Below are 13,883 nucleotides of genomic sequence, written 5' to 3'. Positions count from 1 at the left end.
CACCTACGGGAGTCCTGTGAAAGTGTGTGTGCTGCTTACACAACCTCACACATACACAAACGCATAGAAAAGCTCTCAACTCTCTATCGTGCGGCGGATTCTGCAGGAATCATTAGCAAAGAACCAGCAGAGGGGATTTCGCACAGGCAACGTGCTGGGCAAAACATCACTCAGAGCGTTCACCCCGGGGGTCTTCAATTAAACCCTAAATACCTCCGCGAGCATCCAGGGGTCCTAATTACTTCAGACTGCTGAAAATGGCCGCGGGCCGCCCGAGGCCGTGGGCTTACCGAAGATATGCCTGTTTAGAATGGATTTCGGCCCCGAGATCAGTCGGGCGCTCCCCATGTTGTCGGTTCTGCCACGGCATCGGACAGAGGGAACCGAGGCAGAGCTGGCCGACCATGGATGTATTTATAGCAGGAGACGGAGAGACTAGCGCCGGATTAATTCTCCCAACCAGAAAGCAGTGGCAGCGGCAGAGAAGGGCCACAGCTCGGGAGAGGAAGACGAGGTCAGAAATATAGCAAGATATACGTCTTGCTCTCTGGACGCGAAGCAATAGCGAGCGCACGGATTCAAACACGGGAGCGCAGGCACGCACGCACAGGCGCACACAGAGAAGGATCGATCTCAGTAACGTTCATGCATTACGGAAGCGGTGACCTTTTCCTAAATCTGTACGGACGCACATAAACACACACACTCTCACACACACACACACACACCACACACACATACATACAGAGGGGCTTCGTCCCAAATTACCCAGCAGTCACTTCAATACGTGCAAATCTTCATTCAAAAATGTCAAAGCGGGGTCCGTGAGTCTTTGCGGAACAGATCCGTGCAAAAAAACACAGCAACCAGCAAGCAGACGGCCATTAGAAAACAAAAAGAACTTGATCTCAGGTAAGACAATGGTACTAAGGAATTATCCCATTTCAGGGCAAACGATTGCACGTTGAATCCAGACTACGCCGCAGCCACAACTAGGGTTTGCAACTTATTCATGAATCTGTGCCAAAGGTCTGTTATGGGTGATGCAATGGACCTCAGGTCAGCATTTATCATGCAGGCTTTGGGACCCACTGTGCATCCCAGCGTTGCAAGCACTCAGACATAGCTAGACGGGTCGACACGTTTTACGATGCGAGTTGTGAAGAAACGTCACGAAGGACTTTGTAAGGGGTTGTGGTATTTTGATTGGATCATTTACAGCAGATCCTGGGTCAGTTTTCTTTTTTGCAACGCAGCAACTACTGGATGGGCAGACAAATGAATCAGCTACTTTAACGAGTTCCAGCTCCTCAGTTGAGTTTCTTATGCGATTGTAAATTCAAACTCTTTGGGTTTTGGGTCATTTTGTTCACCGTTTTCTGACATTTTGAAGACAAGAAAAGAATTTGAGAAAATAAGTTGATTTTAGAGCTGCGTGGATCGTACAAAAGGTGCAAAACAATCGCACAAATCCGATAATTATCGTACACTTGGCTACTCCGTACAAGCTGGGAATTGAACCCCTGAAAGAGCAGAATATCACATGGGGTTCGTAGTGGGGACCATTAAATGGAAATGTTTGAGAGGCCCTGACTTGGATAATAGTGCCACGATCGCCTTTGCTCCCCGAGGAGCCACGAGGGACTCAAGTATATTTGTAGGACCTTTTAAAGATTTGACATTTACAGACATGGAAATCAGCTGTGGAGACCGAGGCAGAGCAAAGAGAAAGGAAAAAGAAGGATGAGAGGAGGACGACTGAAGAACAAGAAGCGAGAGAGCGGACAACGTTCCTCAGGGGAAGAAGAGGAGGAGGAGGAGGAGGAGGACAGGCCTGCTCGGCATCTCAATCAAAAACGGTGACAAATGAGGAGAGAGGACGGGGAGCGAGAGACGAGGCGGACGGGGTGAAGGGAGGGAGGGAGGGAGGGAGTTGAGGTGAGGCGTGGGAGGGTGGTAGTCGGGGGAGGAAGGAGCGGAGGTAATCCGAATGACATGAACACACACACACACACACACACACACACACACACACAGCAGAGCGGTGTCACCCTAAGGAAACACTCCCTCCAATAGCTCTCTCACATCCAGCCACCAAAAAAAGACATACACATACACACACCAAGAGAGCAAGATGGACGTTGAGAGCCCCCCCCCCCCCTCCTCTCTCCTGCTCCCCTCCTTTACAGAGAACTGAATGAGCGAAGGTCTGTACACTTATGGAATCAATAACGCGCGTCAGTGGCAGGAATGATTCAATAAGGCTCTGAGAACTCAAACCAGCCACACAAAGACAAGAAAAAAACCACAACCGCTCAATAAACAGACACAAGGTGTGTATCAATAAACTAATTATAACACTCACTGTAGGCCCAGTCATATGTGTGTGTGTGTGTGCGTGTGTGTCTGTGCATTCTGGTTATGAACAATCGATCAATCGAGGGCGAACAGTAAAGCTGTTAGGTGACTATGAATGCAGCTCCACTGGGACCAATAAACGCACTGGATGCACACACACACACACACACACACACACACACGCACATGCACACATCAGATCAGGTCAGATCAGGCCATTTTGCTCATAATACGTCATGAAGCTCGGATGTTCTCAGTAAGAAAGTAGTAGCCTAATCAATACACACCCTGATATGTGCTCACTCTGTGCCTCTGATAAGTCAATAAGCCCTTGAGGTCAGCTGGAAGAGCAGCGCAGCCCAGCAGGTGTTTCTTACCTGCCACAGGTGGGGGAGGCGTGTGCGCATGAGCAGACTCCTATCTGGAAAAAAATAAAAATAAAAAGTACAAAAAAAGGATATGGGTTGCAGACCATCTTGAGACACCAGCTGCGGGGCCGGGTGGTTTGTTTCAGGTAGAAGAAGACCACGGGGGCCATGGCCGGGTAGGGCAGGCTCTCGTCGCCGCTCGCCGACGCTTCATCCCCGGTTGTGGAGATTGCGTCGGGCGCCGGGGGCACCGGGGGCGCCGGGGACGCCGGGGACGCCGGCTCCACCGCCGCGGCCGCCGCTTCGCCGCGCTCACCGCCTCCCGTCCCGACGCCGGACAGGTCGTTGAGCCGGATGAAAGTCCTCGGCAGAGAGGAGCGACCCTCCGAGCCCCTGGCGTCGGGGATCCCGGAGATATTTCCCCCATCCTCGGCCATCATTCGCCTCCTGCGGGCAATATAGGCGATCATACACATCAGACACGGTAGATGTAGCCGACAACCATGAGAGCGTGCTTTAAGTGAATGCAGCAGCAGAAGCGCATGAGGTTCAGGGAAATATTATAACAGGGACATTTAAATATGATTCTAAATCTGCCAACTTTCGTATAAAGTGAAGAAAAAAAAATACACTTCTGCACATTCACTCACAATTAAATATAATAGGAAGAGGCAACATTGGGGAGAAGTGGTGGAGGAATTATTTCAGGAAAATTTGCGCATCCCTCATCGACAAAACGACCGCGTAAAATTGTTTGAAAAATACTGAATTAGACATAAAGCTTTTTTCTTTTCATGGATACACATCACCAAAGTATATATTTGCTGACATAAGCTGGTAAGTAAAAAAAAAAAAAAGAGCTCCTAATGAGCCCACCCCCAAAATGCAAGAGGCTCGCATTCCTTTTCATCCAGAACTAAATCTCTCTCTTTTCAGCAACAATAGAAACATATTTCCAATCCGTCTCCAAACTTCAGCGGCATCTATAACCCAGCAACAATACATTCATCATGAAGTGATTTGCAGCAGTTATTATAGATTTTTCTTTTTTTCTAAATGGGCGCAGAGAGCATCTCTCCGTTCGATTCATTTACCTGTAATGGACTCGGTAGATGTGCCCAAAGCGCGCTCAGTCATCGCATGATCAGTTTATGCCGCGGCTATAAAGTCCACACCAGCCTGGAGAAGAAGAAGAAGAAGAAGAAGAAGAAGGGGGGGAAAACCGGTTGGTTCGAAGGAGGAGATGAGGAGGGAAGAGATGAAGAAGAAGAGGAGCAGGAGGGGGGTGAGGGGAGAAGAGAGAGGAGAGGGTCTTGTGGGTTTTTTGGTGCGTCTGGCTGAGCGTATAGTTTCCAGGTGGTGCGCTCTGCTGCGCGGGTCCTTTCGCAACAGACACGGTTGCGCCCGAAGGCCCCGGTCCCCGGTGTCCGAGCCTCTCCGGGGGCCTCACCGACACTTCATAACCATCCCCCGTTAAAGACTTCTTTTTTTTTATTGTTATAAGGACCCGCGTGAGTCCACTTCTGCAGCCTTCAGCCTCAGGTTAAATATATAACGCCGCGCACAAACTTCGTTATGATTCCCTCCTCCTCCACAGAGCTGATAGACCAGCCCCTCCAAAAAAAAAAAAAAAAGGGAGAAATAACGAAAATGTGCGTTTTCCTCCGTTTTCCCCCCAACTTCAAAAAAAATTCAAGATTCCAGTACTTTCCGTTGCATCCACAGGCGGTTTTCAGGTTTAGTTTTAAAGAGCCATGGAGATGCTGCCGCACATCCCTTCCCGCCGAGCACAAACGGGCGTCAAAAAAAGAGGCAACCTTTGAATATTTCCCGAAAAATATCACGAGCACCGGCCCCTCTCTACGGTGGCGCACGTGAAGGGAGCAGCGGGCGCTCCTGCCTCTCGCTCTCGTCTCCTCCGGACTGTATTCGAGCGGCGCCGTCCATCGGCAAGAAAAAAAAGCTCACACAGCTGGATGGTGGGATCCGTAACTTCTCAGCAGCCCGCCCCCCCCGACGAGCGCCCGCTCTGCATCCAATCACGGCGTGGCCTGACTCGGAGCCCCCTCCTCACTGGCTGAGCCGGACGCCGATCCGACCCGTGCGTGCGGGGAGGGTGAAACAGCTGGAATCTCATTGTCAACTGTGGGCCAATGAGAAGCGAGGGAGCGACGGCACCTATAGCAGGGGGGGGGGGGGGGGGGGGGAGTTGCCACATGGTGCAATGTGACTCCCACTGACTGTGAATATATAGAGATGTAATTAATAGACTTGTTGCACCAGCTAAACCAGATAAACTGTAAGATACAGCAAAATATGAATTCGGCAGCCATTAATTGTTCGATGGTGCAAAAATATCTGGTAGGCAAAATCAGTGTCACAGTGTGTGCAGAGAAGCCCCCCCCCCCCCCCCCCCCACAGACTCGCCTCAGAGACCCCAAGAGGCCCCTCAAGCCCCATCCGGGAGCACTTTTTCCCAGACTATCCAAATGAACCAAGAAGAAACAGTTACTCACTGTAGTCATTAGAAATATACACCACATTTTTTTTTTTTAATTGTCATTCTTCATGAAAGTTTTTTTTTTTTCTCGTTTCGGTTGGCAGATTTGGAGACCCCAGGCCCGGCAGGAATCCTCTTGCATGTGTGCTGGTCTGGTGGCCACTAGGGGAAGACGTTTCCCCAGGCTTTTATGCCTTACACACACACACACACGCACACGCACACACACGCACACACAAACACTGTGCACTCTCCTGCTGGGTACCTGCAGCTGCTTTTGGGAATACAGCCTGAGGCAGAGCAAATAGTTGTGCTCTGTAGTTTTTTTAATTGACAGTGTCTCTGAATTGCAATGCCGTCCCCTGTTGGCACCTCTATCTTTCATATGTTAAGGATCCGACAAGCCTAGCATGCACACACACACACACACACACACACACACACACACACACACTGCAGTCTCTGCGCATCGCTCGCTACACAGCAGCGCCCGCACTTTATTTTCATCGCAGCGTATGATCATTGATCGGAGAGCTGGAGCAAATCAATGAGGGGAACCAATTTCTTTTTCAGAGCCTCTGTCGCCGCTGCAGAGCTCATGTGCAGGAGCAGATATTAATCACCTGCGCTGTTTACGCGTTTCGCTCGCAGCATGAAGGCTGAGAGAATCACACGAGCACGTGACCTGGAAAGAGAAGAAAAGAAGAAAAAAACTCCTTACAGCTCCTCTCAATACAGCTTGTTTGGGCTAATTACTTAATTGTGAACTCTCTTAACAGAGTACCAATGAAAACATATCGATCCAGCAGGGCTTTCGTACCAGGCAGGAATGAGGATACATGAGGTCCTGGGTGAAGCTCACCAAAGAAAAAACAAATACATTCATTCGTAATAAGCAATATAATTATGCATCTATTATTCATGGGATCGGAATAAAGAGTTGGCGATTCAACACCGAGTGCCCATGAACGCTTCCCAAGGCGAGCGCTTCTGAGTGGCTGATGAACGGTGTTTGCTGGTGCCGGCCGGTTCAAGCTCAGACCCCAATTTATCAGAGTGAGTGATCTCGGCTCTCCCGGGGGGGGGGGATTTCTCTCACGGCTTCTCTGCGTGCCCTCCTGACCAGCAGCACTGTTTGCACAGACACAGGGCTCATATATTACAGCGGGCTGTGATGATGGACCTTACTGACAGTGACTTGAGTGGACAGGAGGCTCCAATCCATACCTTTAGCAATATGAGGACCTCTGGCCCACAGAGAAATGTGTGTGTCTGAGGGAAGAATGGACTTAGAGAGCCAGCCATGCCATTACATCTGATCATTTACAGTTCCCTGAGGACGATCTCTAATGGTTTTTGACCTTTCGTCTTCCCGACAACAGGAAAAGAATGTCTCCTTGAACAATACTTTGGTCCCTGAAAAAGGTCGCTTGGCTGGGCCTCCACGAAATCTCAAATGCTCATGGTCCCCACAGGATGCAACCTAATCGTCATGCTGAATCTCTGACCTTTCCCGTAACACTATCAAACATGTCCACTTGTACACCAGAAATAATTAAATGATAATAATATCTTAACAAATTAACTATTTCATGGATATCCATTCGATTTGGACATTCATGGTCCTCACAGGATGCATCTTAATCTTTATGGTTAACTTCTGACCTTTCCTTTAGCACAAAAATCCGCCAAACATGTCCGTTAATACACTAGAAATAATCAAATTAAAATATCTAATAATCTATATCAGGTGGGTATCAATTAAATTTGGACATTCATGGTCCTCGCAGGATGAACTGTAATAACACTGTAATAAGCCTGATCTCAGGGTAGTCCCCTGAGATCAGGCTTTCTCTACAGGACTGAAGAGCTGAAAAGCTTACAGTTTTTATGTAATCATACATTGATTATTATTTGAATTATATGATTCCTGTTAATCCCTGATTATCATGCAGACGATGTGTGTGTGGGTGAGGGTGTACTGATATGTGTGTGTGTTGAGTTCCAAGTAATTGAACCCTCATTAGTCCCCTCCCAGTATCGGTTTCTGGAGAATCAATGAGAATGATCATTAGAGTTGTTTTGTTTAAACTCCCAAAGGTGCCACAAGACGTTTACTGGCTGTAGTTCAGCACGTTTGTCTTTTGTAGTCTCTCTGTAACTACGATCTACTCTGTTAGAGCCAAAACTAGAAGAAGGCAAATCCTATCTGTGTTGCATTTCATGTAGCAGAGCTTCCTTGCCACCGACAATAACAATTGTCGTATTGTGATGTATAATAAATGAGTAGTTTGGGAAAACAAGGCTTTTGACATGCTGTACTTTTGTCACGAGATATCTGTTAAGTACACTTTCCTACACAGGGGACGATTCCAACAAAACCAAAATGGAAATAAGGACGAAAACATTTCATTTCAACCGACCGCATGTTGAAATGCGACATGCTGTTTTCCTTTTAATCAATAAAATCGGCTGGAGTTGAATATGATCTCCGTGGTCGCTGTGGACTCCAGGAAGTTGTTATTCACATATGCTGTTTAACTTTGTGGTATTCGTTTCTCTGGACTCAGTTAGAGCTAGCAATTGATATTATTTTGATGTAGGACATTAGAATTGCCCTGAAACTCGTCGAGATTCCAATTGGAACTATTTTCCGACAACTTTATATAAGCAACAATCACAGCTGAGATTCAGGAGAAAATACATCCTTATTTATTATTTAGTTTAACAACCTCTTGTACCCGTAGACGCCCAAAAGGTCTCCATTCTGTTCCGAGGCTCTGTTCCAAATGTTGTAGAATGGACTTTTCATACAAAAATATTATTAATGCTTCATACATGCTATATACCAAATTAACGAAGAGATTCTGTTCAACACTATCCTGCAAGCCAGTGTACACACTCCAAACACAATTCTACACAAACTCAAATAAGCAACTAAAAGAATGTCGACAATATCACTCTTTTTTCGCCATTGCTGAGCCGACCACACACTCCGGTAGGCGCTAATAAGAAGAAGCTAAATGCTAACACGGAAAACCGAAATAGCAGAAAACACGCCAATAACACACTGAATCCAAAGATATCTTCACTATTTATCTAAGTGAAACCACCACAGAGCTGTGAGCAAACAAGCACCAGAACAACAAATCAGCTTCACCGCTAATATTTCATAAACTCCTTACCTTTGTGCTGTTTTGATGTAAACAAAGGCATATTTCCCCGGGTCCTACTGTTCTATCAACATCCTGTGACGGCTCTGAACTGTTTCCTGAAGACATTGGGATCAATCTAACTTAGGGAAACTAACGTTTGACCTATTTCAGTTTTGGCCAATGGGTTTGACCCATGGGGGCGGATCACGGTTTTCGATTATTTTAGTGGCTTAAAATTCTGTCAAACAACTCGAAGATCGCGTCATACACTCCTCAGACTCTTCCGGTTCAAAGCTAATCACATGCTAGTCACATGCGCAAATCGGCCAATCACAGGCTGTGTTAGGTTCATCACGTAAAACTCAAATTCTGACGAAAATGAGCCATATTTTACAGGTTTTTATATAGCCAAAGCTCTCAAAATGATGCCAAACTGCTGTATTAGATATATATATTTATATATATATAGTTATATAGTATATAAAAGTCCAATAAAACAGCTATTTGTGCTACTTCCAAAATCAGAATTGACGTTGGCTGAAAAAGTCGAACCTGAACATTTTCAATTTCAGCTGTGTGTAACATTCATCCAGCATTTACCAGTAACATATACACTGATATGTACACATCTTAACAAAGCTCACATTTATTTGTGTTATTATGCCATTTAAATTATTCAAATAGACCTTGTAGTTAGCGAGATAAGCCCCTTTGCGTAAGGGTAGGACATTTTCGAGCACAGGGCTAAAAATAGGCCTAACACTCAAAAACTCAGCTACCAGAACTGCGTGGGTGTGCTTTGATCACCTTTGCTATGAAATGAGTGACATCGTGTTTTCCCAACAGAGCCCCTCCCACTTTACACCAGTGAAAAGAACATAGGGGCACGGTTCTGGACCGGAGGAGAGCCAACACGAATTTGCATCAAATCTGGAAAATAAAAAGAAGGTCTCTGACCGACAGAAATGCATCTATGTGGCTGAGTGCACATGCTGCAACATATGGTACAGTGTCACCAATGTTTAAGTAAATCCTAATGGTGTCTTGGGGATACGGCCGGACCCTGGGCTCACCCACGTGACTGGAACCGAAGCTGCCGGACGGGACAGGACCGGGCTGGCCACCAAGGGCGCAAGAGGTGATTGCCTCTGGTCTCACTTTTCTATTTATCTGCCGAATAATAACTAGAAGAAAAACGAGCATGTCAGTTTATTTTAGCCCACATGCAAGCCAAAACAATACAGAAATACAATGCACTCCGTGTGACTCATGTGGTGTATTCGTGTGTGTGTGTGTGTGTGTGTGTGTGTGTGTGGGTGGGTGTGGGTGTGTTATCGGAGCCCGAAGAAGGTCAACAACAATATCAGTCATTTATAAACAAAAAAATCACTTGTAATTGAAATATGTTAAACAGAAGACTCCAGACTATACAAAGCTGCGCCTCTGAAGCTTTTCCATTCCTGCTTGCCCACCTCAAAAAAAAAAAAACGTGATTTCAGCGATACCGATTCTTGGTAACCTTGGTTACAGAGCAGAGCAGGCTCGGAGAGGAAGATTTTTCAACACTTCATAAATTATATGCCTGTAATGACATGGAGGCAGGAGAGGAGACTGGATGGGGCAAGAGGAAGATATAGAGGAAGAGAAGATGAGTAGAGAAACAAGGGAGACCAAAAACGGGAAAGAGTCTAAAGTATAGGAGCAAAGTGAAAGTACGGGAAAAAGAGGAGCGGTGGGAGGGAAAAGGCATGGAAAGAAATGAAGAGGGTGCAGGAGAGGACGGAGATGCAGGATGGAGAAGCAGAGAGGACCACACGGAGGACCAGCAGGAGGAGAACAGAAGAAGTTTATGAGAAGAAGAAGTAGTTGTGCCGCTGCGCTATGATGACTAATAGATAGGTCGTGAGACGGAAAACCTCACTTCTCTACTATTGTTCTCTCTTTGATTCCCTCCACAAGCTGAATTAAAACTGCATCTTTTTATTCTTCTTTTTTTTTTCAGCAAATCTAAATGTATAACAAGAAGTAACTTTTGCAACATCACAAAACCGAGACGGAACTGAGGGAAAAGTTGAGACGAGCGAGTTGGAGAGGCAGAAGGGGCCCTCAGCGCTTCCCTCTTTGCCGCCGCCTTTCATCTCGTCTCCTCTTTGAGCTCCCTCCAGCTCCGTCAGCAGTGTCAGCTCCCACAGAGACCCCGCCGCTCCCGCTGGGGGTCTTACCGTGTCAAACCCCGGGATGAGCTGCTGTCCTGGGGGGTGAGGCGGGGCTGCGCGGGGCCCCGCTCCGGAGCCTGTGCGACTAATAGCTAAACACACAGAAGGTATTATATTGGTATATTGAGACGGGCCCCATGTTGCCAAAGTGTGGAAAAAAACGACACCAAAACTACCAGAGAGGGAGAATAAAGGTTTGGGGGGAATTGGATTAGGGTGTGTGTTTATCTGTTCACGTAAAATGGTGTGTGTGTGTGTGTGTGTGTGTGTGTATCATGCCACTGGAAGATATACTTCCAGTCTGTTGTGGATATATCGTATATATAAGTGTTTAAATGCACACCGCCAGATACTGGTCACGTTCTGGATAATCCTAATTATCATTATCACTACATACATGATTAAACAGATATGTATGAAATGGAAAATGTGCCCAAGTTACCAAACTACAATATTTAGTACGAAAAGAGTCACAAAGGAAGTGCTTGCATTGAAAAATACAGTATTAGGCGTGTATACGCGGTCATTAATGCAGCTTTTGTGCGCAGGCTAGCAAGACTTAGCAATACCTTAGCACGGCGGCGCTTTGAGCTCGATGCTAATGTCTGACAAGCTCATAACGACAGCGTCAACATGCTGATGTGTAGAGGACGTTTACAGTCTTACTTTAATGCGCTAGCAAGCACCGGACACGGATGAGAATATCAATCTGGTCATAAACCAAAGTACTGGAAACACTTCGATTTGTCTGGATGGGTCGTCGGGGGTTAAACAAAGTTATTCCAGTTCATTGTGGGGGGGGGGGGGGGGGGGGGGGGCTGGGGGGGACGACAATCATGGCAATCTATTCCAATAGTAACGAAAACATCAATAAAAGCTAAAACATCAACCTCCTGGCGGTGCAAGACAGGGATCATCTTATTTGGCCTTATTCAGGGTCATAAACAGCGCCTCGCCTCACAACTTATTTAAAACAAATATTATTGCGGATGCAGATTATTTGCATGAGAGGATCGCGTAACGCAGAAAAGAGTGTCAGCCGCTCCGACTAATGGTCACACAGGGCGACTATGTGGGTTAAAAGCTGGCTGTGCCTATTCGCACGGGAAAAGGAAAAGCGATCGCGTCAATCCATCGCTCCCCACAGGGCGAAACACACACAGACGGACACACACTCTCCTATTGAGCCACTTACTTTATTTCTTGAAAGACCTTCTGACCCTTCTGTCAGTCATGCATTTGTTCAGACTTTTATAACTTGGACAACTTTCCACCATCTAATTTGTTAGTTTTGTTTAGACATCTGACCGAGCGGAGTCTCTTTTGGTTTCCTTCATTACCGGGACGGTCCTGATGAGGTGGCCTGACATTGTGTGTGTGTGTGTGTGTGTGTGTGTGTGTGTGTGGGGTGTGGGGGGTGTAGTGGGACGTCTGTTTGTTCTCAACTTCTGACCTCAAAAATGATCTACAGCTGCTACCTGCCAATTGCAGCATGACGAGCAGCCTGTCCACACGCCAGTCACGTCCACACCCTCCCACGCAGTAAACAGATGCATTGATGCACACAGACACACACACACACACACACACACACACAATACAGAGAGTGAGGAGAGGAACAAGTGCGTACAAACTTCTCACTTAGAAATATCGAAGTTGAGAGCAAACAAACTCTGTGATCCCCGAGCGTCAGAAGCAGCAGGCGGCCGTGTTGAATGCGTACATGTCACCCGGTGGAGATTAAATAAAAGGCCGGGGCCCCTCACATCCGTCTTCCCCCCCTCACCGAAACGAGCGCCTGAGAGAGAGATCAATATTCGGGTGGGTGTTTTGAATGATTTGAACGATGGGAAAGTGTGGGAGTAATAGGGAGGAGGGTGTGTTCGAGAGGAGAGAGGAAGAAATATGGCGAGAAACGGGGGGAAAGGCCGCTTGCTTCGCACAGCATCCCTGCTGCCTGCGGGCATGTATACATCCACAAGTGATTGAGTTTCCATATGTCTTCGGCATTATAGTTCACCGGCTTCCTCTCATTGCAATGCTGTAATCCCCCCCGTCTACTCACTTTGATTTAGTGCTTGGTAAAATAATGGAAACTACGAATAACCTCCGCTAATTTTAAACGATTTTTAGCGACACTGTTCACTTTGAATATTGACAGGTGACCTGAGCAGATGTGTTGAAAGTCTAACGTCCTTTTAACTCAATAACTTACCTTTTAAATGATCTTTCATGTTCACTGTTGAGGATTCTTGACTGTTTTTACTTGCATATATATATTACATATATATATTACATATATATATATATATATATATATATATATATTTATTTAAATAGCCCTGGTTTGCAAACTTCCTTACTAATATGATAGCATATAGATAGATCATTTCATCTGATCTTATGGTAAGAGTGGCTGGCGGCAACCCCTGCGAGCTGAAATGTCCATTGCATCCCCTAATCTATACGTTTTGACCTACACAAAAAAGAAATATTCTTGTAAAATCATTTGTGGGGCGTTTTCGCTCATGGTGGCACCAGAAGATAGAGGCAAGAGTTTATTTCCTTTGTTAGATTTTGAAGTTTCTTGTGTACAAATGGTGTAAAAAACAGATGGTGGTGCTATAGCTCACTTGAAAACCTAAAACATGGGGATTCATCCTCTTGGTAGTCATGAATATACACTGCAAATGGCTTTATTGTTTTGGAAGATAAATTCCTTAATGAACAATGCACTGGTCAGTGGGGGAAATGTGACTTGATGTTGGCACTAAAAAGCTCAGAGGGTCCCCAACACTTTTACCCACACAAGAGATTTTGATCTGGTTGCTATGTTTCTCTGTGGAGAGGTCTCAATCGCTATTTAATGGGTTATTGTGCAATTTCGCATTGACAATCATTGTCCTGGCTTGTTACTCCTGTTAAGAATAATCCTCTGTGGACCACAAATATGCATATGAAATGTCATGGCAAATGGTACTGAGTTGTCAAGATGTCTTCAAATGATTGCAAAACTCTAATTGGCAAACGATTTCAGGAATTTAAAAAGGTATTTGTAAACAAATTAAAGCTAAATCTATTTTCACCGATACGTCATACTGTTAACTCACTTATCTCACAGTATCTAAGGATGCTAAACTCAAATTTCCCCCAATAAATATCTTTATATACTTTAATACCCTGAAAGGGCCTTTTTTTTCAACCCCAGAAAGATACTGAAAAGTGTCTTACAGAGTTTAGAAGGGCATCCGGAGTTCAAGTGGGTTTCCTTTCGTTCTCGCGTCTC

General features: G+C 45.9%; 2 protein-coding genes across 2 annotated transcripts in view; both read right to left on the bottom strand.

The window, feature by feature from the left end:
* cacna1g (calcium channel, voltage-dependent, T type, alpha 1G subunit) overlaps positions 1 to 3,166 on the bottom strand; it is a gene marked incomplete at its 5' end in the record, with an annotated part of 205,250 nt that extends 202,084 nt beyond the window's left edge. The window contains one exon of the mRNA XM_079182289.1: positions 2,807 to 3,166. Within this exon, the coding sequence (XP_079038415.1) occupies positions 2,807 to 3,166 (360 nt within the window). The remainder of the gene's footprint in view (positions 1 to 2,806) is intronic.
* Positions 1 to 13,883, bottom strand: part of spata20 (spermatogenesis associated 20) — a 231,491-nt gene that overhangs the window by 169,689 nt on the left and 47,919 nt on the right. The gene's annotated exons all lie outside the window — the stretch shown is intronic.

Source organism: Pholis gunnellus, assembly GCF_910591455.1.
Source record: "Pholis gunnellus genome assembly, chromosome: 21".
In the NCBI taxonomy this organism is placed as follows: domain Eukaryota; kingdom Metazoa; phylum Chordata; class Actinopteri; order Perciformes; family Pholidae; genus Pholis; species Pholis gunnellus.
Note: the sequence above shows the minus strand (reverse complement) of the source record. Positions and strands in the feature narration are given on the sequence as shown.